At 49.1% G+C, this 24,366-nt stretch overlaps 1 protein-coding gene across 4 annotated transcripts in view; it reads left to right on the plus strand.

Annotated features, from left to right (window-relative positions):
- Rps6ka2 (ribosomal protein S6 kinase A2) overlaps positions 1–24,366 on the plus strand; it is a 279,954-nt gene that overhangs the window by 134,838 nt on the left and 120,750 nt on the right. The window contains exon 1 of one of the 4 annotated variants that reach the window (XM_028866630.2): positions 9,308–9,655. The exons of the other annotated variants lie outside the window; for them this stretch is intronic. Coding sequence (XP_028722463.1) covers positions 9,311–9,655 — 345 coding nt within the window. The 5' untranslated portion in view covers positions 9,308–9,310. Of the gene's footprint in view, positions 1–9,307; positions 9,656–24,366 lie in introns of those variants that run through there. 4 annotated transcript variants of the gene reach the window in all.

The raw sequence follows: 24,366 nt of genomic DNA on the forward strand, positions 1-24,366 counted from the left end.
CTATTAAAACTTTCTTATTACATTTACATCTTATTAGTGTGTTTGTGTGTTGGGGGAAGTATATGCTCACGCAAGGCGAGGGTGTAGAGGCCAAAAGACAGTCTGCAGAAGTCCTTTCTCACGAGGCCGGGTGATCTCGTTTAGATTGTCAGGTCTGGCAGCATGTATCTCTGTCCACTGAGCAATCTTTGCCAGCCCTATCTGTGTGAATTTTTAAAACCAGGACTTTGTTTGCGACTTGATTTAAATGCACATGTTATACAGTATTTCAATTTTAACTGTTTATCCAGTTTTTGTGTGCTTAGCATTACTCTTAAGGTTTTCTTGGTTGCGCACACTCTCAGGTTGCTTCTGAGCAAACAATCTTTCTCACTCATGAAGATTATCTCTTTTGCAGGGAGAGTTGGAGTGGAGTTGTCTCTCCAGCAGATTCTCTCAGTGTTTTATATAAATTGCTCCATTCTCTTTGGCTCGCAGTGCCGTCTCTGAGATGGTGACTGGCTCCTCACTAATAGTTCCCGTGCTGTCAAGTCCGTCTTGTTTCCTGCTGCCTAGGCCAGTTCCGCTTTTGTTCCTAGGCGGGACCCGGGTGTGGGGTTCTTTCTACTCATCAGTCTCCCTTGGAATCACCGATCTTCATGAATAGACCACGGGTGGATTTCATCAGCTCTGAGGCTTTCTCACCCGCGGTCTTACTTCTTGGACACATTTTTGACTTTTCTTTCACCCTGTCTCATGGAGGGCTGGGGGCTTACAGGACTGCCTTCCTCTGTCTCTCCCAGCCCTCGTGGGTTTCCTGTCTCACACTCTGTCTGGACCAGCTCTAACTTCTCCTTTCCTAGCCTTTGCTAGGACTTTCCCTAAACTGATGTTTTACTTTTTTTTTTTTTTTTTTTTTTTAATGTTCTAAACTGATGTATTTATCTGTCAGGTTGTTTTCTTGTTGTTTTATGAATTATTATACTTTTAGTTTTCAAATTTTACTTCTTTTAACAGACCTGCTTGGTGATTTTACAGCATCTAGTTTCCTCATTTTACAACATCTAGTTTACTTATAATTCTTTGAATTCTGTCTTTTTCTTTTCCCCAAAGGCATTAATTGAGCATATTTTATGGCATTCTAATACAAATTCAAATACTTGTCATCTCCACTGACTCATGCTCATAGGGAGTTTATCAGCTCAAGACTGTGAGCTCACATGCCCTGGAGTTTTGTGTATATTATGGGATGTACTTGAAGGACACATGTCCAGCAAGCACATACACGTCATCTTGCCTATGCTTTGCATATTCCCAACCTGGACCTTTAAAAACAAGTGTTGTGACCTTTGGCTTCAGGCTGGCATCTCCCCCTGTTCTTTCTAGTTCTTAGGCCAGGCAGGGGAGTTTCCTTCAGAATAAGGCTATTTCTGGTTCACCTGCTGGCATTTAGGGACATGACCTCTGGGATAGACTAACATACCTCTTACCCTGTGTGACCCCTGGTCCTGTCTCCAGATTCTCTAGGGAAACCTTTGGCCTATGTTACAGATGTTCACACCAGACCTCAGGACCAGCTGAGAGTCAAGGAAAGAGGAATTCTCCTTGTTTTAGTTGTTATCTGTGTATTTCCCAAAAAAGGCCGAACCTACAAATGTCTTCAGACCTGGCTTAGAATTTCCCTCTACCTCACCCCTAGTCCTGAACTTCCTCCCTAGGTCCTCTGACCATAGAGCGTATGTGAGGAGGGGGAGGGGTACCAGCCCCCTCCATTCGTGGCCTGCAGAGCTTCTGTTTGCTCTGTCCCTCCTGGATGTTCTTAGTGTTATGCTGTTGATGCCTATGAAATATTTTTAAATGATGAAAATCTCTAGCAAAAAAAAAAATCTAGCAAGAATTTTACATTCTCTTTTGAATGCATTCCAGATTTCTTAGACTTTTCTATTATGAAAAGCTTTCCCCCTCTCTTTCAAGTTACAGGATCCTTCCTGCTATAGTTTCAACCTGCTTCCTGTTTCCTCCTCCCCCTGCCCCCAAGTTCCTCTATAATTCATACCCAGGCTCGGGGGGTGATAGAAAAAGTCCCTTTTCTCTTAGTTGACTAATGGCCCTTCTCGGTCTCGCCGGGCCTCAGTGTCTTCACTGCAGAAGCGGGGCTCTTTGTGTTTGCTTGTTAGATTAACATGCCGCAGAGATAAAGCAATGATGGAAACCACAGCCCTTCATAGCAAGTAAATCCCTGGAAATAACAGGAGTAGAATATAATAGCCTGATGCTTATCTGGTTGCCTAGTTGTTTGGTGTGAGCAGGAGATGCAGGCAAGGTCATGGAAAGCTGCAATGTCACGCAGCAGGAGAACAGGGTACCAAGCGTGGACCCAACAGAGTCTGTGGGATGGAAGGCAGACATAGGGAAGCCAGGAAGCAGGGCCCAGGCAGAGGCCAAGCCTTCTCATCATGGCCCCTTGCAGAGGATGCCAACACGCAGTGGTCGGAGCCCATGCCCTTCAGGGAGAGCCAACGATGCTCTGGAGAGTGACCTTTGTTTATAAGGCATGGGGAGCTGTGGGTGCACCTGGTGGCTCAGTCAGTTTGGTGACAGGATGGCAGGAGGTGGTGAAGGTTGGATCCAGTTCTGACTGGATCTGTTACTTGTGAAAGAGGTTGGAGGGGAGGGGCCTGAGAACGTTCGCAAGTCCAGTCCACCGTCCGGAGGAACCTCGTAAGATGAGTGGAGAAGTGGGCGAGGGCAGGCTTAGTGGCAGGGCCTGACAAAGACCACACAAAGGCCCTGTTCTTAAACTCAGAGAGCTTCAGCAAAGGTTGGGTCACATGATCTCAAGAGTGTGTAGAAATTGAGATTACGAGCCCCCCCCTTTTTTTTTTCAGATGCTCACTCATGAAGCGCGTCTGCTTGTTCTGATGAGCAGCACACTTACGTTGGCCATATCTAACTCATGTCGAATGTCACCTTTCCTTCCTAGGTTTTGTATCTGATTGGTCACGTTTGTGGTCTCCTCTTATAATCGTGTTTGTACATCTTGCTTTAATTTCCTCGGACATATTGCATTTGGTCATCTTGTTGTCTGCATCAGACACCCCACTAGCTGGGTCCTCACACATCCCATCCTGGCTTTGCTGCCTCGGACGGATATGGATTTCTTTGCGATTCTGGGTTAGTGACTGCACACCTGTGTTCCTTGGTCCCAAGTCTGAGGGATTCTTTACTCCCTGGCTTTCTCTAGAGCAGTTGTTTCCAGCCTGTGGGTCTTGACCCCTTTGGGGGTTGAATGGCCCTTTTTGTGGGGTAGGGGATCATATCAGATATCCTACATATCAGATATTTACATTACAATTCATGACAGTAGCAATTTACAATCACGAAGGAATAACAAAAATAGTTTTCTGGTTGGTGGTCAGCACAACAGGAGGAACTGTATTAAAGGGTCACAGATTAGGGAGGTTGAGAACCACTGCTCTAGAGAATGTCTGTGATTGTTCATGTTGGGCACCCAGTCACAACTTTGATGTTTTCAGCTTCAGCTTTTGTCAACGGTGACTTCACACAGATGGGGGAGGGACTGGCTGGGCCATTAATTCTTGAGATTATTTCTTACCTCCCCAGTTATTACCAGACACAAGGGCCCTGAGCTCCACACATCCAGAGACCAAGAAGAAAGCCAGAGTTTGAGTCTGGCGTTGGGCGGGTGGTAGGCAGAATGCAGGAGGCCCAAGGGCCTTGGTATAGCGAGGAGTTGGGATACTGCTTTGTGAACAAGGAAGTAGGGCATCCATCCCTTCAGTAGGGTGCAGAACCATCTGTATCTTACACAGAATTCCTGGCTCCCAGTGTGGTGTGGATGGGTGGCGTGTGCTTAGGATGCTTGAGGACAGGCTCAGCTGTCTAGGGGCAGGGTGGAGGGTAGGACAAAGCAACAGGCTGAAGATGCTGACAGCTAGATTTGTCGGGGTGGGCTCCAGCCAAGCTTTGAGGGCTCTTCAAAGTCCCTATGTGCAAACGCTGTCCAGGCTCTCTGCCTTGAGACCCTCCACCCTCTTTCCTTTCCCACACAGCACTTAACATATATGCTCAGCAGATGGCGTGGTCTTTGGGACCATGCTCCCTGGCCCTTCAGCATTTCCTCAGTCATCCAGCCAACTTGACCTTATCACGGTGAAGCCAGCTGCTGTCTCTTGTTTCTCAGCTGACCTGTAGGTTTCTGAGGCTCCCAGGGCTTTCCCACCAGGCAGATGCACTGTGTGATAACACCCTTTGATACCATTCCTCTAGTCTCCAGGCTGGGGACTGGGCGGGGGGCACCACAGCAACCAATGGAGACAGGATGAACAAAGCTGCAGTTCCCAGTAGCGGCCATCACCCCCTCCTAGTCATTCTCCCGAAGTCACATTCAAATGTATGCAGGAGAGAACTGATTATCAATTAGGGAATCACAAAAATAAATTCCTAACACCTGAGTGTTCACACCAGAGGCAGTTGGTCTATTATACTACAACTGGTTTTTGTGATCATGGGTCTTATTTAAATTTGGATTTCATTTTCCCTGTAGTTTTTAAATTGTCTCAGTTCTTGATTATAGGTATTATTTTCCATATACTTTTTAAGGAAATGAGATATTTTAGTGTGAAAATGATCCCAAACTTTAACAAAGTGACATGCCTGTATCTGAGAGTTGTTTTTTCTTCCCTCAGAGGTCACAGGTGTCTTTATTTTTCATATTACTGTTGCTTGAGATCAGACACAGGTGATATTGAAACTGTGGCTTTGCAGGGAGCCATGGGAATTTACCATGCATATCCTGAGTGATTGCTTTTGAGCTAAAGACACCAAGAAGTTGGGGGAGAAAGATGAAAGTGGGGCCTGGGGATGAAGATGTGTCCAGGAGGTGTCCTCTGTCTCCACATAATTCCCTGTCCATGTCCTTGACCACTGTAGCTTACCATCTGTCCAGACACAGTCACCCCCCTGGTTGTCACAGAGCTCTTCTACAGAAACCATTTCCTGTTGTGGAATATTACGTTAACTATGTAAAGGTGTGTTACATTTGTTTATGTAAAGGTGTGTTACATTTGTTTATGTAAAGGTGTGTTACATTTGTTTATGTAAAGGTGTGTCCTCTTTGTTTATGCTGCATTTGTTTAATTATGTAAAGATGTGTTCCTGTTTCACCTTGCCTGCCTAAGGCACCTGATTGGTCTAATAAAAAGCTAAACAGCCAATAGCTAGGCAGAAGAGGGACAGGTGGGGCTGGCAGGCAGAGAGAATAAATAAGTAGGAGGAGGAATCTAGGCTCGAGAGGAGAATGAGCGAGAAAGAGAGGAAGCTGCCAGCCAGACACAGAGGAAGCAAGGAAGCAGGACATACAGAAAGAAAGGTACAAAGCCCTGAGGCAAAACCTCGACGAAGAGAAACGGGTTAAATTAAGTTTAAAGAGCTAGCCAGAAACAAGCCTAAACTAAGGCTGCACATTCATAACTAGTAAGTCTCTGTGTCATGATTTGGGGGCTGGTGATCCGAGCAAGCCTGCTCCACTTCTCACTTTCCACCAATTCTCTACTCTGTGCTCCACTGCCAGGAAGATGTCCTAAAATGAAGATGTGTTCGTGAGTGTGCCATCCATCACTTCTTATACTGTCTCCTTTGTTTGGGGAAGGTCTTTGTTTGTCAGGGTCTTCCAACTGTCACACAATGAGGCAAGTATCAGTGTCGTCCACCCCGGGGCCTTTGCACAGGATGCTCTTTATTTCTCCGCCCCTCTTTCCTTACCTGGTCTGAAACGTCATGCTGTGCATCCCTTTGCTCTTCCCACCTTCAAATGGACCAGGTGTGTGCTGGTCTTCCTCAGAAGTTGGTCTGTGTGCTGGAATCACAGGGTACTCACATTGAGACTGTGGTTGAAGTTGGTGTGGGCCCTGGAATCATAAGTACCCATATGCTGATAGTTCTTCCCGGTCTGTGATTCTCCAGAGAGAGAGAACACAGTGCTGAGGCTGAGAGATCATTTCATGTCCTGCTTCTGGGTTAATTCACATCAGTGATTCTCCTGTCTTACTGTTACAACTTGTTACAACCCTATTACATTATCTACCACAATATTCTGTAAGTATCATAGCTATTAAAATCACCTTTAAATAATGTTCATTAAATTTTAGATTTGATCACTAGACACATCTAGATAAACCTACTAATTAAAGAATGAACGTCTTACTTAATGCATCAAATACTGTTCTTTCAGCTGAAAAATCACAGAAAACTTAGTAAAGAGATTTGTTATCTTCCAATTAAATAGTTTTTAAAGGAGTTTGGCCCCAGAATTGGTTGATGGGGCTGCTTAACAGGATGATCAGAGAACACAGGTTTCCTACTTTTTAGCTGTGTCGTGCTTAGCGTGATGTCTCGGTCCCTCCTGGTTCCAAGCAGCTGCCCAGCTCTAACACCATGACACCATCCAGAGGCAGAAGAGCCCCTCCTCTGCTCTGCCTCGCTTTTGTTCTCTCTGTGAGTGTACCGGTCTCCTCCGCATATTCCTACTCCGCTTAGTCTCGTCCCTGCTCTCTCTTGGCTTTCCTACACTCATTAGGCATGTGTCTCCTCCACCTGTCTCTGAGGCTGGAGCTAGACCACTGCTTTGTGCTTTTCTTTACTGACAGTGCCACCCTGGTCCCCCCTTCCCCGTTAGTCTCCATCACTGTGACTTTTCTCCTCTCAGTGTGTGATCATCATTAATTTCCACTCCCTACCTCCTGCATTCTTTGTATCTTTCCAGCTTTACTGAGGTGAACTTTACAGGTAAGAATTATAGATACTTGAGGTGCATGTGGCATTCTGATGTCAGCATTCCTTATGTGGGGATTCCCACAATCAGCCATCACAGCATCACTTCCTACCACTATCTCACTTCCTACTGCTATCTCTGACTACACAAGTAAACCTGGACAAAGACTGTATGGTGTGTGGCTGCCCGGGGTTGGGTAGGGATGGGGAAGTATTGCTCTTACGTCTTAAATTCTTGGTCACAACTGCAGCCCTCACTCCTGAGCTGGGGGCCCAGGCATGTGGAGGTGTGATCAACCCATTGGTTAAACTGTTTTCCTCTAATCTTCGTGGGGCTTCACCTCTTTGTGTCCAAGGCGTCTCCCTCCAGTCATTCTGTCTTAAGGGGAAGAAGACTGCATTGGAGGCCAGTCTCCCCCCCCCCCCCACATCCTTGATGTGTGGCACTCACTCTGGATGTACCCTGACAAACTCCAGAGCAGGTGTGACATTCTGAAAGAGACTGGAAATCCTGAAGTTTTCCAAGAATTTGCCTGGATCAGTATTCCTGTGCAGAGCAGCTCTGCTTTTCAGGGAGTTCTAGCTACTACACTCCTTCGGGTGAAATGGTCTCCAGGAAAGGGCTAAAGCCACAGGAAGTCAGCCTAGCTCTAGGTAGACAGAGCTCATAGAGCGATGCTTTCCTCAGCTTGACCCCTGATCTCAGCTAGCTGTGGTGGGACACTCATGGCTCTCCCTGGGTGTTGCTGCCGCCCTCCACCCTAGCTTTGGAATGAAGCTGCATTGCCTACTTTTCAACTTCCTTTCCAGTGTGTTGGAGAGTTTCTGGCTGTCCAGATTTTCTTATTAAATTGCTAGCACTCTCAGAAGTGGTAATCTCTTGAACCTAGTGGCTTGGGGGCATTTTGGCGTGGCTCAGGGGGTTCCCAAGCATAGAAAAAAGACCAAGATCAGTGATCTGGGGTACCAGGAACTAATATGCCCTGAAGTCTCTGCCCTAAGCTCTCCAAGGCCTTGCTGATTCAGGAGTCCCAGAAGCCAATCTTCCAAAGTAGTTTATGACTAGGTACACCTCCCGCCCCCAACACACATACGCTCTTCTTAAGGAAGGACTAGACCTTGCCCTCAGGCACTGTAATATAATAAACATTCCAAGTACTTGGGGGTGGCAACCAAGAGGGCTTGCTGAGAGGACCTGATCTTGTCCTGCCCTCCTGGTTTTATCTTCAGAAAGGCCCTCAGGCTTCACGAAGATCTACTGTGGTCAAGTCTGCATTGCCTCTGCTGAAGCTGCAAACCCTTGCTCTGCACACACCAGTCAGATAGCACTCCCCCAAATCCTCTCTAATAGGATTGACTTTTAACTCTTAGTCTAGGTAATTAGACTCAGTGGCGTCTTCCATGACATGGTGGACTGCCTGGCATGTTGGGTCTTCTGATTCCTGTGTCCCCTTTCGACTACCACCAGTCCGAGCAGGAAAATGTTGAGTAACTGCCTATGGGCTGCACTTAGTGCAGAGGTACACTCTGCTGTTTTCCCTAGTGGCCGTAGCCATGGAAGTCAGGCCAAGGGAAACCGTACATAGAAGAAAGCCTAGGACCCCCCCCCCTCCCCCAGGCCTGCTGCTCTGTGCTTGTCCAGCCCGCTTTCACTCAGCCACAGGACTTTATTAAGCTCAGCCTTTTTTTTTTTTTTTTTTTTTAGTGTCTAGGAAGATCATTTGGACTTAGGTTAAAGTAGGCTCTGATTACTCCCTCAGATTGGGACTCAGGATGTTCCTGCTGCTGGCCCTGATAAGTCATCTGTGTGGATAATTGTCTATAAATGGAGCCGGAGGTCACAGGGAGCGGATGCGAGTCTTTGTTCTCAGCTGCTGGCCCCGACCACGTGAGGCGTCCTCACCGCGAGCAGGAGGAAGGCAGCTGACACTGAGAGATGCAGGCGGGGTCTTCTTCCAATGGCTCCCAGAGAAGGGGCTGCAGGGACCAGCGGGAAGAGCGACCCGGGGAGCCTAGCTCGCCTGGTCTTGAGTCGTTCAAGTTTTGCTCTGCGAAGGAATGCATGATGCCAGACTGGGGGGGGGGGGTCCAAGAGCAGAGGAGAGGAGTGTTCAGAGGAGACCACAACAGCTCAGACAGATGAGGCCAGGGGAGAGGACCAGAGCCGCGCGCCTCAGGCAGGAGCGGCTGATTAGGCACCCAGCGGGCGTGGGCGCTGATTGGCGGCCGTGGCAGTGGGCGGGGAGGTAGGCGGGGTGACACCGCGCTGTGCGGTTCTGCGAGGGCAGGAGTAGTAGGAGAAGGAGGAGTGGGCGGCGGGCGCTGATTGGAGGCGGTGGCGGGGACGACGCCCCTGGGCAGGACGGCTTGCGCTGATTGGAGGTGGTGGTGGTGGGCGGGGTGAGGGTGGGGTGGTCCATAGTGGGTTATGGGGCTGAAGGAGAAAGAGCGCCAGCCGCGGACACTGATTGGTGGGTGGGCGTGTGGGCGTGGCGCGGCAGCGCTCTCTGTTTGGTCGGAACGGCGCTGGGCGTAGTCTATGGGCGGGGCAGACTGCCAGGAGCTGGTACTCCTGGCCGGAGGCGAAGGTGCCGCGGGAGTGATCCTGGGGCCCGGCCCGGTGGCCCGCGCGGCCTGCCCTTTGTGCTTGCAGCCCGCGTCCGCGCCCAGGGCCACCGCGTCGGGCTCCCCGGCGCGCGTGCCCGCCCGCGCGCTGCCCGGCCTGGGATGCGCCAGGGATGCGCGCCCGCCGGCCCTGCGGCTCCTGGCAGCTGGGCGCGGGGCGATGGAGCTAAGCATGAAGAAGTTCACGGTGCGCAGGTTCTTCTCCGTGTACCTGCGCAAGAAGTCGCGCTCCAAGAGCTCCAGTCTGAGTCGCCTCGAGGTAAAGGCCCTCCCCGGGAGCGCGCAGGATGCGGGTCCCCGCCGCACCTCGAGTGGGCATGTGGAGCCCGGAGGGCGTTTGGCCACCGGAGCCCTTCCTCACAGTCCTGTGCATCATCACCCCAGACCCAAGCGTGGCATGGGAAGTTATTTGGAAACTGGTCCAGTTGTTGTTAAAATCTATCAAATCAGCTCCAAATGTTGTTGGCACTTCATAACTGCACAGAGCGGGTCCTTGCTGAGACTGAAGTCTACCCCAGTGAATTTCTCTCTAGTGCTCCTCTATGTGCACAGGATACAGGGTCACTCCCCAAAGGCTCTAGAGGAGGAGGGGTGCGGCCCGTGTAGCTGGGTTGCCGCGTGCTGTGGGGGTTCTCTGGGAGGATCCACGCAAGTCCCAAGTTCTGTAGTCTTCCGCGCCCGCTTGTGCTGTCTTGGGTCTGGTTCTGTGTGGATGATCAGGGTATTTGAGGTGAGTGTAGACTTGACCAAAGCAAGTGAGGAGGGTTCCGTGCACTCTGGCTCTCTGAGGTGGAGTGCCTGACGCAATTGCCTGCAGCCTCAGCTTTGAGATAGATTGGCTCTGAAACACGAAGGACGCCGGAAAATCTTGACCTTTGTAGTCCCTCATCTTTTCTTCTGTGGGTGTCCATAACCTGTCGTCTGTGGCTTTAACGGTGTTTTTCATGTCAACAACTAAGCTCTTTCCTCACCCCAGTGTTCAGACCACATTGCTGAGTCCATAGATGGCAGAGCTGTGACCTGCTTAAGTGAAGTGTGTGAAGGAAGGCAGGAAACGGACCTAGAGGTTTCGTGGAACACTGATGCCCCTGCTTCAGGGCTGGCCCACTGTGTGTGTGTGTGTGTGTGTGTGTGTGTGTGTGTGTGTGTGTGTGTTCCATTAGGAACAATTTCACAGATTTCATCATCTCAGCCTTAGTGTGTTACTCTCGGGCAAAGGGCTCTGTGATGATCCAGGTATCTTTCAGTAAAGCCCAGGGATAATATTGAAAGAGTCAGGGAATCGCTTGTTGAAAAGTTTCTTTTGCTAAATTCCAGCTCAGAATTGAAGAGACAGAGAGCAACACAATAATTTTGGACAAATGCAATTATTGATCTGGTAAGGAGGAGGACTATTTAAACTTAATGAGGAGAAAAATTAAGCAAACGTTCACTTTTCTAGGGTTCTGCAAAATCTAGACAACAAGAACAAAAATTACGGAAGTATCTTCCTATCAGATATGTTTTTATCTCCTATTTCATCACAATGCCAAGCTCATCGGGCTGTTCCTCGTCTCTGGGTTTTTGCTTTTGCATCCTGTGAGCAAACTCTATGTGCCATCTACAAAGTACTTGGAGGGCCCTGAGTGTTCTAGAAGCCTGTGTGCTGATTCAGCAAAGAGGACTAAACTGGGCTATAGGAAGGCCTCCAAAATATGGTGGCAGACAAGGTGTGTTCATGTTGGTGACAATAAAAGAAAGATTTTTTTTTCAGTGTGAAAGTAACATTTTTTAGGCCCCTACACAAACCTGTAGATATGCAGAAGGTCAAAGGGGTGAGAAAGTTGGGCAGAGAGAGAGCTCAATAAGTGCTTACCGCCAAACCTGTGAACGGAGAAGTAAGTTGAATGCCCTCTGTGTGTGTGTGTGTGTGTGTGTGTGTGTGTGTGTGTGTGTGTGCCTGATGCTGTGCTGGGTGCTAAAGCCCAGACTAGTTAGGATGCACAGATGCGCACTTTACAAATGCCCCCCTCAGTTTTCTGCCGTTTGATGTTTGTGAAAATCCACGAAGCATGTTCTGCTGTCCTTATTCTACTGCACAGGGGAGAGACCCTGAGAAAGAAGGGTCTTGTTCAAAGCTTACCCATCCTTCTGTAGATGCTTGCTAAGGACCTGTGGTGAGTTCAGGCTGTTTCTGGACAGTGCAGATCCCAAATAATGCCAGACAAAGTTGTCTGGCCTCAGGGCAGACATCTGGGAACATATTATGTAGCTGGCTCTGTGCATTCATCTAGTAAGTCTCAGACAGTTTCACATTTCTCCAGGTACCTTCCCATTCCTCTGTATATAGGCAGCTACCTATGGGCCAAAAGAGCCCATTAAAAATGTAAGACTTAGCAGGAAGGCCTATCAGTACTTTGCAGCTGAGAGATGGTACATAAAGTATTGCATTGTTGTGCATTTACTTGTTGGGACCAATGAAAAAGGTACAATGAATTCACTGTACAAAAAGGAAACTCTTCATTCTTTTATGAAAACTGCTTTTAGGATACACAGAAAAACTAAAAGACTTGATTTTTGCAACTCGAAGTCTAATGATATAAACAGGAAATAAACAGCAAATTCAGGTTTGAAGCAGTATTATCTTTTTTTAAATCACAATATTTGGTTTAAAATTAATTTTACTTTTAGAACACAGTGCTTGATAGACCTGGGCTGTGGAGACCAAGTTTCCTAATCATATGTGGAAATATGTGAATTTCAACTTAAAGTGATTTAAATATTTTTGTCTTGTATTGACGTTGACCTGAGTGATTTGCCAGGTGGGCTGTTCAGGCAGATGTGCTCCAGAGACTCCTGAAGGGAAGTCTTGGTGGGCATAGGTGTCAGCCTCAGAGCTCCTCAGAGACCCTGTCCCCAAGAAAGCTCTGACCGCGGACATGGGTGGCATGCCCTGAGTGTTACAGCAGTGACTTGTCACCATAGTCCAGTTACAAATGAAGAAGTGGAGGCCAAGAGAGAGGCCCCTTCTGTGATGATCTAAGGACTACCCCTCATGTAGGGCGGGGCTGCTGTTATCAGGCCTCAGCCATGGCTGGCCGGGTAGCCATTGGTGCTTGCTGTTTTTCAGGCACATGGAAGCTGTTGTCATTATTAAAAGGTAATTATCCAGTGAAATCTTTTGGAATGTGCTTCATAGCCTAATTTTTTTTTTTCTTGAAAACCTTTTCTGGAAGTTAGACAGTTCTAAGTGGATCTGATCATGTGCCTTCACTTAGATTCACACTCTCTCTTCCTTTGACTAGAAAGACCATTAACCTCCGTAAGCCTCGGCTGTAAGACAGAATGATAGATAATGTCGGGGTTAGTGAGTGACCTTATGGAAAGATAATTTAGAGTCTTGGTGATCAGATTGCTCAGTCACTGTGAGTTGTTGATATCGATAAGATTTACCTGGGTTTGTTGATGGTTTTCATGTCATCCAGTGTCTATTGGCTGCATGGCTAGTGTTGTCCCAAGGGGCACAGGCCTTGCCTGGTAACCAAAAGCTCCCATTCCCTTCCTGCCTGCCAAGGGGAAGGTCAGCTGCCCACAGGATAGGATGGCCGCATTGGCTCAGATGGAGTTTCCATCTTCTGGCTGGGATAGTGTAACTCCTCTTATCATGCATGCCTGCCCATGAGTCAGCTGCACTTATCCACAGATCCATTACCCTTGCGGGTTGCTTTGCCCTGAGCTAGGGTGGCTTTTAGAGCACAAAAATGTTCCAGTGTCCATTTTCAAGTCAGAGAACTGAGCAGGAAGGCATCTGAAACCCCACCAGAGACCCCAGCAGTGTGGTTACAGGCATACACTCCTGGCTCACATTCTCTCCAGAGGTGGTGGTGTGTTTACAGGAGTATACTCCTGGCTCACATTCTCTCCAGAGGTGGTGGTGTGTTTACAGGCGTATACTCCTGGCTCTCATTCTCTCCAGAGGTGATGGTGTGTTTACAGGCGTACACTCCTGGCTCTCATTCTCTCCAGAGGTGATGGTGTGTTTACAGGCGTACACTCCTGGCTCACATTCTCTCTAGAGGCAGTGGTGTAGTTACAGGCATATATTCCTGGCTCACGTTCTCTCCAGAGGCAGTAAAGGTTTTTAATTAATTTAAAATTATGTTATTTACTAAATGTAAGACTTCATCTAGTTGACTACAGGTATTACTATGCAGAGATAGCTCACTTACAGAATGGCCTGTCACTTGTGTTAACAAGGCCAGGGAGGTCTCTGATCTATTATTTGGGCCATTTCATCTGAAACTGACATTTCTACCAAAAGATAGTTGGTGAGAAATAAGGAGCAAATGGTGAGATTTTGGGTGGTGATAAACTGTTGAGTGGTAGATTTCACTTATTTGCCCCATTCATTCTTGAAAAAATAAAAATCTTAGTATGTGTCACATATACTGAGCTAAGCAATTAGGATACAAGATCTCTGCCTCAAATGAACTTACCATTTAGTGACAGTGGCCAAGAAATCAATAGAAGCCTGCTTTTGGGGTGTAATTCATGTGAAATTCTTAAATCAATGGATTTAAGCGATCTACTTAGATTGGTTGCTGATTTATTTGTCATGGTCATAGATAATCAAAGGTTGTCTGTTTCTCACATGACTGTATCATAATTGCTCACCTCCTTTAAAGAAAAAAACATGGTATCACAATCACATAAACCTTAAGGGTGGCTCCAGCTGTGGGTACAAAGAACAGTTCTTATTCTTGGTAATCAATAGATAAATACTTCTAGTTTAGGTAGTTTCCAGGAAAAGAATTTTCATTTAAAATAATTTTCAAGTGTTCACATTAAGTGCCCAACAAGTTCTGTTAGTCCTTATTATATTAGGCTTTTGACAACCAGGAAAAGAAAGGAAGAAGGAAAGGTGGGGAGAGGGAAGGAAAGGAAGGAAGGGGAAGAGGAAGGAAAGGAGGAAGGGAGGAAGGAAGGAAGGAAAAGACCATGAATAAAAATGGTCCATGTTAGTGAAGATCATTTGCCTATTTACCTGTATTGTATTTCCTGGACACTATAGCTAATTCCTTACTTGTGGTCACTGTGTCTGGGATTTGTTTTGTAGTTTTTCCCCCACAGACTTTTTCTTTCCATCAAAAAAAAATTAGCAAAATATTTTCACTTATTTAAAAATACATAGGACCAAAACTCTTGAGACTTTGCCCATTTTCCCTTTCCATCACCGCCTTTCCCAGTGCGGCCATAGGCTGCCTGGCTTTCACCACTTTTCTCTCCGTTCAGGCGTTTGCTCTTTTTGGATGCACCCTGAAGTAGAAGAGTGAAACAGAGGGGCATTAGTAAGCGATGGGACATCTGTCCCCGTCTGAGCAGTCAAGAAACAGTGTGTGGGGGTGGGGGGGTGGGAGGGGTGGGGGTGGGAGGGGTGTTGGCTTTGTTTAGGTGTGCTTTGCATAGTTTCCTGAGGTCTGCTAAAGGACATAGTAACCACACTGGTCCCGGAGTCCTGCTTAATCCCTGGATACGGCCTGCGGAGAGCCCCTACCCTTCCAGCGGTAGAGGAAGTCCTGCCCCCCTGGGGCCAGCTGTGTCTCTGTGAACACCTGCTGTGAGCATGACTAGACCTCCCTGGCCAGCTGCCTGGCTAGCCTGCCTCACACTTCCTGTTTTCTTGCTTTCAGCGGGATTGCTTCCTTAATCCTTTGGAGTACCTGCCTCTTCAGCTGCAAAAGACAGCTTCTCTTAGAGTGGTGGCCGAGGTCGGAGATGAGTGACAGACAGACCTGGCCGCAGAGTTGTCCTGGGTATCCCGTGGGCCCGCGCCCTCGGTCAGGGGCTTTGCCTTACACAGGCTCTCCGTGCCGGCTTCCTCTGCCTTTCCTCGTCTGAGTACACATTGTCTCAGATTAGTGTTGCCACCAGAAAGCTGGCTCTCCTAGGTTATGACCATGTTAAGTTTCTTTAGAATTAAGGTGTAGGGCTGAAATGCAGCTCGCTTGGTAGAGAGCTTGCCTAACACCCATAAGGCCCTGGGCCTGATCCTCGGTACCTTGTAACATGCCTGTAATGCCAGAACTAGGAAGGTGGAGGCAGGAGGATCGGGAGTTCAGGCCCATCCTTGGCTATAGAGAAAGTTAAAGTCCAGTCCGGAATACATGATGCTCTGTCTCCAAAAGAGAGTGAGATTTAGTGTGTGTGTGTGTGTGTGTGTGTGTGTGTGTGTGTGTGTGTGTGTCCAGGCTGAGGGATGGCAAGGGATGAAGTCTTGGCAAAAATCCTCTAGCTTCCTGGGGTGAAAAGAGGAAAACTCCAGAGATTAAGACAGCATTCGGGGAAGGAGCAGGTCGTCACTGGTGGGGACTGGGGAGAACTAAGTCCAGGATGCTGAAGACCCACAGAAGCTGTGCGTGCTGTGTGCCATTACCTTTTACCATTTTAGACAGACTCTGGCCCATGCAGCCCTGGAACCTGCTGAAGCAGTCAGGTGGGCTCCACTGCACCGTGAGGCTTCATGGGATTGGCTGCCATGTCTGGACACCCACTCCTGCCCATGGATGGGCTACATCTTTGCCTTTTGCTGAGTAAATGGGTAGCTGAGTTTATAATAGAAAGGGAAGTGACTTTTCTTGGGAATGGTTGTGGTGAGGGCTAGTCTGAGTGTTATGGGCCAGGATAAGCGGGCCTTTCCAGAACGAAAGTCAGAGGACAGACTACCTGTTGATGTTTACATCTACAGCATCTTGTCGTCAATGTCTTTATTAGCACAAAAAAGGCAAGAAAGCTGCTTGTTAGGAAAGTGCCTAAGTGGGTTGAGAAGCTGCCTGAAGGGTCCATGAGAGCGGAGGTGGAGGTGGCGTAAGAGGAGTGTAGTGCTGGGGCGGGACGAGGAGCCATTGCTGGGCTCTGATGCTCTCAGGAGCCACCAGACCCCGTTCGTGTTCATGTGGGCACCGGTAGCCAGAGGCTCCTGGTCAAAGCAGGAAGCCCAGAAGGGCTGGCACAAGGTATCTGTAACTCACAATGGGCTTGCGGAGGTGCAGCTTGGTAAATGACTCTGGTTGATTGGTTGACTTTGAAGCTAATTGAAAGGAAAGAAAAACAGACAAAACAGAAAAACAGTGTATTTTTAGAACACCCTTTGGATTCTGTGTAGTCAGTTGTCACCATGGAACACTGGACAGGCGAGCTCCTGGGCTGAGGGCAGCGGGGGCAGCTGATCGTCTGCACCCCAGGAGCCCCAGCAGCACAAAGTTACCGTGAGTTATATTTATAAAATGTAGCAGAGCAGAACACAGGAATTCTGATGTGTGACTCAATGGAAGGATCGCAGAACCTGCCCACAGAGAAAAGTGAATAAAGGTGCCTCCCTCGGTGGTTTGTCCTGAGACTGACATGCAGAGGGCCCCTGTGCAGACATGTTTGGTGGCTGTCAGAGATCGTGAACACATCTTACTCCATCCCTTGACAGTATGGTGCTGTGGTTCCTGATGAAGCCTGGAAAGTGATGTGGGGGAAAAAGGGCTGCATGTGAGAGCAGATCTGCCATGGTCGTCGTGTACGTGGGAGAAGGGAGGAGAGGAATCAGTCTGCAGTGAGCAAACACGGCTTCTCACAACTCAGGAGTTTCGTTTTCCTCCATTGCTCCTGCCTCCATTCCAGCCCGGTCCTCTTACCCTCTGTCTAGCCCATTCTGAGACTGTCACCCGGGGCGTTCCCACAAGGACTCCAATGTCGGGGCAGGTTGTCCATCCCTGTAACCCTAGCACCAGCCTGTCCAAGGTACTTCCTGCAACAGCCAAGGAGCCACCATGAGCTCACCTGTCAGGTGTGTGGAGACGTCTCTTGGACAGGAAGTGATCTGGTTGTCAGGGTCCTGGTTTGGAAGGTGCACAGCTTGCTGAGTCATTGGGTGGGGCCTGGGTAGTAATGCACAGTGATTCTCCTGCATCTGTGTCGCCCTCTGTGATTTATGACGCACGTGGTGAAGATGCATGTTGGCTTTGGGGACAGAGCACTCCACTGGAGTCCTTGCTCAAACATTTGCTACTTCTATGACTTCAGCAAGGTCACCAGCAATGCCAGCTGAGCTCCAGTGCCCTACACTGTAAAAACAGCAGCCCCTGCCTTAGATGGTTGTATCAGGAGACAGTGGAGTGGCCTGTGTAGCAGGCGTGGTGGGTACCTAGGAAGGGCCAGTGTGGCCGGCTCGTAGGCTATGGTCAAGCTTTGTCACCTCCTTCTAGCCACCGACTCCCAAACTCTCATGCCACAGCAGTGGTGCAGTGCACATACGAGATACATGGGTACGAACCCAGGCTTGGCTTTACCCTTCCTTGGCTGCTCATGTTAAAGCATCACCACTTAAGCTGCATTGTTGGGTTGAGTGGGAAAGGCCGCATGAAGGGTTTTGTCTGTGTTGTGTGTATACACAGTGGGTCTTCCCCAGGCAGTTGGTCCCCTCCCTTTGTCCTTCAGAAAGCATCAAGAAGGCAGTCGGAGCCTGGTGTGTGAGGCTAGAAGCCAGCAGAGCAGGGATGTTTCCATGCTGTCTCCACTGCAGACAGAGCACCTGCGTGTGGCTGGGCGTATCCCTCCGGAGCCCGCAGCTTTCCCGGGGCACTCGGGTGGGTCTTAGTGATCATTCAGGAGGAGACCCAGCTGAGAAAGGGGCTGTGGGCATTTGCCGTCTAAGTCTGGAGCTTCCTCACCTACTTCAGGTCCAGTGTTCTCTACCTCACTTCCCTCCCTGTCCACACTACAGCAAGTGAGCAGCGTCCTGTACCCCCACTACATGTTCAGAGAGGAAGGGCAAGGCTTTATGAGCTTCAAGGGTCAGTAGTTCTGTCCAGTGTGACTTCCATCCACTTCTCCCAGTTACAGAGAAGCAGAGGCAGCGCGTCTGATGTCTTCAGACATCTCACAGTGCGTCTCTTTCTTCTCCCCTTCTCACAAACTCCCTTCCTCTCGGGTCCTCACTCCCTCGCTCCCGTTGCGATCTCTGGACCACATATTTGCATCAAGTCAATAGCAGCCTGAAATGCAGGCACATGAGGGGAGATAGATACTATGCTTCCCATGGTCTAATAGAAGAACTGCAGGGTTGCAAGATGATCGCTTGTTTCTTAGTGGATGGACCCACCGAGATGCAGTGTGGAACTGAAATTCTGGTATAAGGCAACAGTGAGCAATGCCAGCATTTCCTGCTCAGATCTCAATGGTGGGAAATAAGGTAGGAACGAGTTGGCATCAGGATGAGGGTGTACTCCAGCTGTGGAGCTGCCCACTGCCCTCCCCAGCTCTCCCTGGGGCCTTGAGGGTCCTTGCCAATGCCATGGACTCAGAGTGCTCTCAGGTTTTGGCAGATGGCATGTATTCCTGGAGGGTGCAGAGGATGGTCAGTTCCTAAAGACACCGCAGCCCAGTTCCTGAAACTGGTAGGTGTTACTGTGTCAGCAGAAGTGGTTTTGCAGGTGTAGTTAGTTGGGGGTCTTGAACGAGGAAGATGATCCTGGACCTCCGTGTTGTAACACCCAGGAACTCTGTAAAAGGAGATGGAGGGGACTCCACTTTGGGGGAGGGACAGGGGAGACAGTCATGAAGGAAGTCTCCAGGAGGGAACAGCATGAGCAGCAGCAGAGCCGTCAGGAGACCCCGGCTTTCGGCACTGTGGCGAGAGCAGTGCAGGCTGGGGTGACTGTCACACTGGCAGCGGGGGGCGAATGCCCCGTCAGTCTCATGTTAGAGACGACCCTGTGTGATACAGCGCAGAGGTGGGCGCAGCTCAAGCAGGGATGTGCAGGTGGATGAGGTCTGAGCCAGGCTGGGCAGAAGATGAAGACTAGACTCAGCCTGTCTAGAAAGTGGCCAGGCAGAGCAGCGATCCCAGGGGTGTTCTGTCCGTGAGGCGGCAGCCTGTACACAGCACTGGCTCTGACTTGGTGTCCGGGTGGCCTGAAGTGAGCAGAGGTTTCGGCTGTGCCAGCGGTCTGTGCGTTCTGTGCGTTCTGTGCGTACGGCTTTCCCGCGGCCTCCCCCAGGGCGAACAGACTAGAGCAGCAACTCCACCCCTGTGACAGTTGTGCTCTAGTGTTAAAGAGAGAAAGCAATCGAGAGTGCTTAGGAAGCGTGGCCATCTCACCAAGTGCTAGGGCAACAAGCCCTGAAGTACAGGGGGACAAGCTGCGGGTGGCATTTAGGGGAACCCCCCCTCTCCGTGGATTCCTGAGAGGGAGTCCCAAAGTGGTTCTGTCTCACCTGAAGACCAGGGTGCCCAAGAGGGAATGCCCAGAAGTGTGGAGCTGGCGTCTTTGAGAGATTTGCTTGATGCCAGAGGCTATGAGATCTCTCTATGGAGCAATGGGAATCTCAGTTTTAAAAGATCTGAGAGCCAAGAGGCGAGGTACTCAGTGGTGGAGCACTTGCCAAGCAGTACAATCCTCCATGTTCCATGCAGCACCCCCCCCATAGACACACACAGACACACACAGACACACACACACACAGACACACACACACACACACACACACACACACAAGAACAAACAACAGATACATGGATCCTTCTGGAAGGGCTGTGGGGATTAGATCCTTGCAGGGGGGAGAAGGGATAGGAGAAGAGCTTAGCTTTAGCAGCTCCAGGAGCTGCAGTTTGCTGTTACTTGTGGGTAACTGGACATGCAAACAAATGAAAGAGGAATCCAGATGATTTCCTTGCCAACCCAATCCTGAGGTGGGGAGACAGCACAAGGGGTAGAGTGAGGCAGATGGATCTGGCTTCCTCAGTCCTGCACTGCACTGCCTCACTGCACTGATCTGCACTGCTTCACTGTGCTGCACTGATCTGCCCTGCACTGCCTCACTGTGCTGCACTGATCTGCCCTGCACTGCCTCACTGCACTGATCTGCACTACACTGCCTCACTGTGCTATACTGATCTGCCCTGCACTGCCTCACTGCACTGATCTGCACTGCACTGCCTCACTGTGCTGCACTGATCTGCACTGCACTGCCTCACTGCACTGATCTGCACTATACTGCCTCACTGTGCTGCGCTGATCTGCCCTGCACTGCCTCACTGCACTGATCTGCACTGCACTGCCTCACTGTGCTGCACTGATCTGCGCTGCACTGCATCACTGTGCTGCACTGATCTGCGCTGCACTGCCTCACTGCACTGCACTGTCACACAAGGACTGCAGTCTCTTTACTAAAGGCTTAATAACTCCGTCATGCTACTGCAGACACTTGATTGCATCCGTGGTGGCGTGTGCACTGAGGGCCAGTGGGGTTACTCAAGGTGAGCAGACACCTGCAGATGCACTGGACATGAAGGAGTTAGGTCCAGCTGTGCTTCTGGCCGGAAGTCTCCCTGCTTGTCCCCGTGCCTTGAGACAGGTGCCCAGTGTCACAAGCACACCATCCACTCTGGTTCAGCCTGCCCTGTGGGGCTTGCAGCCTGTGCGCAGGCTCTCCTATCCTAAACAGCAATGCAGGGGTCCAGTGAGGAAAGAGGGGTGGGAAGGAGAAAGACCAAGGCAGAGGGGAGTGAAATCCGGTAGCCGAAGGGTTGGAACCTGCACACAAGGGCCTGCAGGGAGAGAAGTGCAATGCTGTGCCTTGGCCTCTGAGGAGAAGCACTCTACAGGGAAGGAAACAGACGTTTATATCATGAGCCACCCAAGCCTCACTCTGCACTCTTTCCTTCCTGCCCAGCTGTGTGACAGAGAGGGCAGTCAGAGATGGGCCCTGCAGAGCAGCTCCTCACTGGCCGGGAGTGTTGGGACAGAGGAGACCCTGCTACCTCATACCCTATTACTTATTGCCACCCCACCTCCCAAAGACAGGGAGAGAGAGTTCTGGGCGTGATCCTCCTGTGAGTGGCATCTGTGTAAGAGGGGCCTCTTTCTTTATGGGGTAGGCCTTTCCTCCTAGGAAGAGCCGCGAATTCAGAATTTGACCGTCATTCAAGTGGTGAGGAGAGGCAATGTCTGTCACACCCGGCCGGCCACCTGAGGACTCTCAGTGGGGCTCTGAGATTACTTTCCATGGTCAGCGGATCTCCCCTGCTCCTCTGGTCCTCTCGGGCTGGTGAGGTGAGAGGCCTTGCTTATGGCATTAAAAGATGAGTGAAAATTTGGAGACACAAGAAGAAAACAGGTCTGGGAGAGCATTGTGAGAGGAAGCAGGTGTTCGGTCCCCCAGCATCTCTTCTGCCCAGTGGAGAAGGCCAGACCCCCCAGGCTTCAGCGCTGGGTACTTAGTACGTGTGGAACTCCAGAGAGCCCTGGCTGGGACCGTTCTCTCACGTGTACATCCTTGGTGATGTCACGTGTGTTTGGACACACGCACATAGCGTTGTTGCAGAGCAGTGGCCAAAGTTTTTTTACCAGGGACCCACACACCGGCCTGATTGAGCTCTTCCGTTCGGACCACAGAGTCTAGATGGGCAATTTACAAGATCTGGTTTGGCTTCCACTCTCAAGACAGACGTGTCCCTCAGATGCCGGCCGCTCTTCACAGTGCTGTGTCACCTCAGCGTGTGAGAAGACGTGGCTGTCTGTCATTGTTCTCACTCACCCTGCTTTTCCACTCTTCTGTTACTGCATCTCACCAGAGAGGAGGCACTCCAAAAAACTTCTGTCAGGAAAAACAAAAGGGACAAAACCAGGCGAGCATGGGCATTGTTCTCCCAGCCAGTGGGTGTTCCAAGCATTTTGTAGTTTTCGAGGTGAAGGAGACAAAGTTATTTGAAAATGAATGTAAGTTCTCTTTCTCAACGAAGATGAGTAGGAAATGTTCTCTTTGACAGCGTGAGAATTAAAATAAAGTGATTAAATCTATAAATGTGTAAGTGTGTGTTTGTAAGTGGTATATATGTGCGTATGTATGTGTATAGGCATGAACACATGTATGTGTGTGTGTGTGTGTGTGTGTGTGTGTGTGTGTGTGCGTGTGTGTGCATGCATATGTGTATGTATGCAAGCCCTGCACATGATATTTTCCTGCAATGGCAGTTAGGACAGGATGAACCTTGAGACCTGTGTTCAGAGGCTGTGGAGGAATGAGGAAGCCTGGAGGCTAGACTTGTACTTCTGCAGCCATCTGTGACCTACACAGTCCCCAGCCATTTTGATTTAGGTTTTCTCTATGCAGATAAAGCTATTCTGACATGAGTATATTTTTTCACTAATATCTTATAAGATCTCTAAGAAAGTACTAGTACGTCTTCCCCACGTATGAACAGCATATCAAAGGTCAGAGATCCTAACAGTACTCTCGTGTGACTCTGACAGTGAATCATGGCTAACATGGGAGTCAGAAGTCTGTGCTGTTGTATTTGCCTTGAGTTTGTGTCTTTAGGGGTGAACTGCTGAGCTGAGCAAGTTACATGTTCTGTGCACACTTCCATGGAAGATCTATCCTGCAGATATTTCTGACCTGAGTGTGGTTCTGTATCACCAGTACTGGGGAGGCTGAGGTAGAAGGGTCTCAGTGAGTGTGAGTCCAACCTGGAATACACAGCAAGACTCTGTCAAAAATAAATGAATGAATGAATGAATGAATGAAAGAAAGAAAGAGAGAGAGAGAGAGAGAGAGAAAGAAAGGAAGAAAGAAAGAAAGAAAGAAAGAAAGAGAGAAAGAAAGAGAGAAAGAAAGAAAGAAAGAAAGAAAAAGAAAGAAAAAGAAAGGAGAAAGAAATAGATGTCTTCTGTCCCCAGGCCCTTAACTCTAGATTGTGTGTTGGCCATGCCTGGTCAATAGGACAAGCTCAGGAACATACACTGCAGGCAGGCTGTATGTGGACTTCCCAAAACCCGAGAGCCTGTGGGTCCAGCTCCTCCTGCTGCCAAGCACTGGACACAGAGTTGTGGCTTCCAGAGCTCTGCCATTGCCCGACTTCTCTGTTTCGTTCATGTTCTGTGTGAGGAGGATAACGATAACAGTGTGTATGTGTGTGTGTGTGGGGGGGGTGGTAGGGTAGCACAGGATGAATGGTGCTGGATGCTCAGGAGACTGAGCAGCGCTGGCTTCCCAGCCTGTTGCTGCTCTGTGGAGGGCTTGAGTCTGGATGTTTTGAATTATTATTTTATTGGGATAAATAGATAAGCATGGTATAATTAACAATCTTGAGCATACGTGTGGAATTTTGCTGCATAGTTACATGTAAAAAGCACAGGCATTCCTCAGTAGGAAGTATATTTGGAAAATGCAATAATGTTTTTAAATTTATGTTTCAAACAATAGTAGACTTGTCTTTTTCAGATTTACCAGTTTAATGAAGATGGTAAAGTGAGGGAAATGAAGAATGGATTTCTTTCATTCACTGAAAAAGCCCAGATTTCCCATTTGTTACAAATTCATATTCATGTTTTTTCAGCATGTGTATCATTTACTTTCCTATCGCTGTGACAAAATGCTTGATAAAACATCTTAAGAAAGGAAGCAGCCAGGCGGTGGTGGCGCACGCCTTTAATCTCAGCACTCGGGAGGCAGAGGCAGGCGGATTTCTGTGAGTTCGAGGCCAGCCTGGGCTACCAAGTGAGCTCCAGGAAAGGCGCAAAGCTACACAGAGAAACCCTGTCTCGAAAAACCAAAAAAAAAAAAAAAAAAAAAAAAACCAAAAAAAAAAAAGGAAGGAAGGAAGGAAGGGTCTATGTGGTTCACAGTTCAAAGGTACCACCCACCACGGTGAGGAAGGTGTGGCAGGAGAGTGGTCACATGGCATCCAGGCAGGGGTAGAGGGGTGAGTGCCGGTGCTCAGCTGACTTTGCGACGGCCATATCCAGGGTGAGTCTTCCTTCTTACTTAAACCCTTCTGGAAATGCCCCCCAGACACGACAGCGGTGTATTTCCACGGGGCCTTCAGATCCTGCCATGTTGACTGTCACTGACCCTTCATGGTATGGTTAGTGGCTTCAGGATGCCTTAGCTCCTTTTTTTTTTGTCTGCTTTCCTTTCTTATGTTGACTTCCCAACTAAAAT

This window comes from Peromyscus leucopus, chromosome 8a (genome assembly GCF_004664715.2).
Source record: "Peromyscus leucopus breed LL Stock chromosome 8a, UCI_PerLeu_2.1, whole genome shotgun sequence".
NCBI lineage: Eukaryota > Metazoa > Chordata > Mammalia > Rodentia > Cricetidae > Peromyscus > Peromyscus leucopus.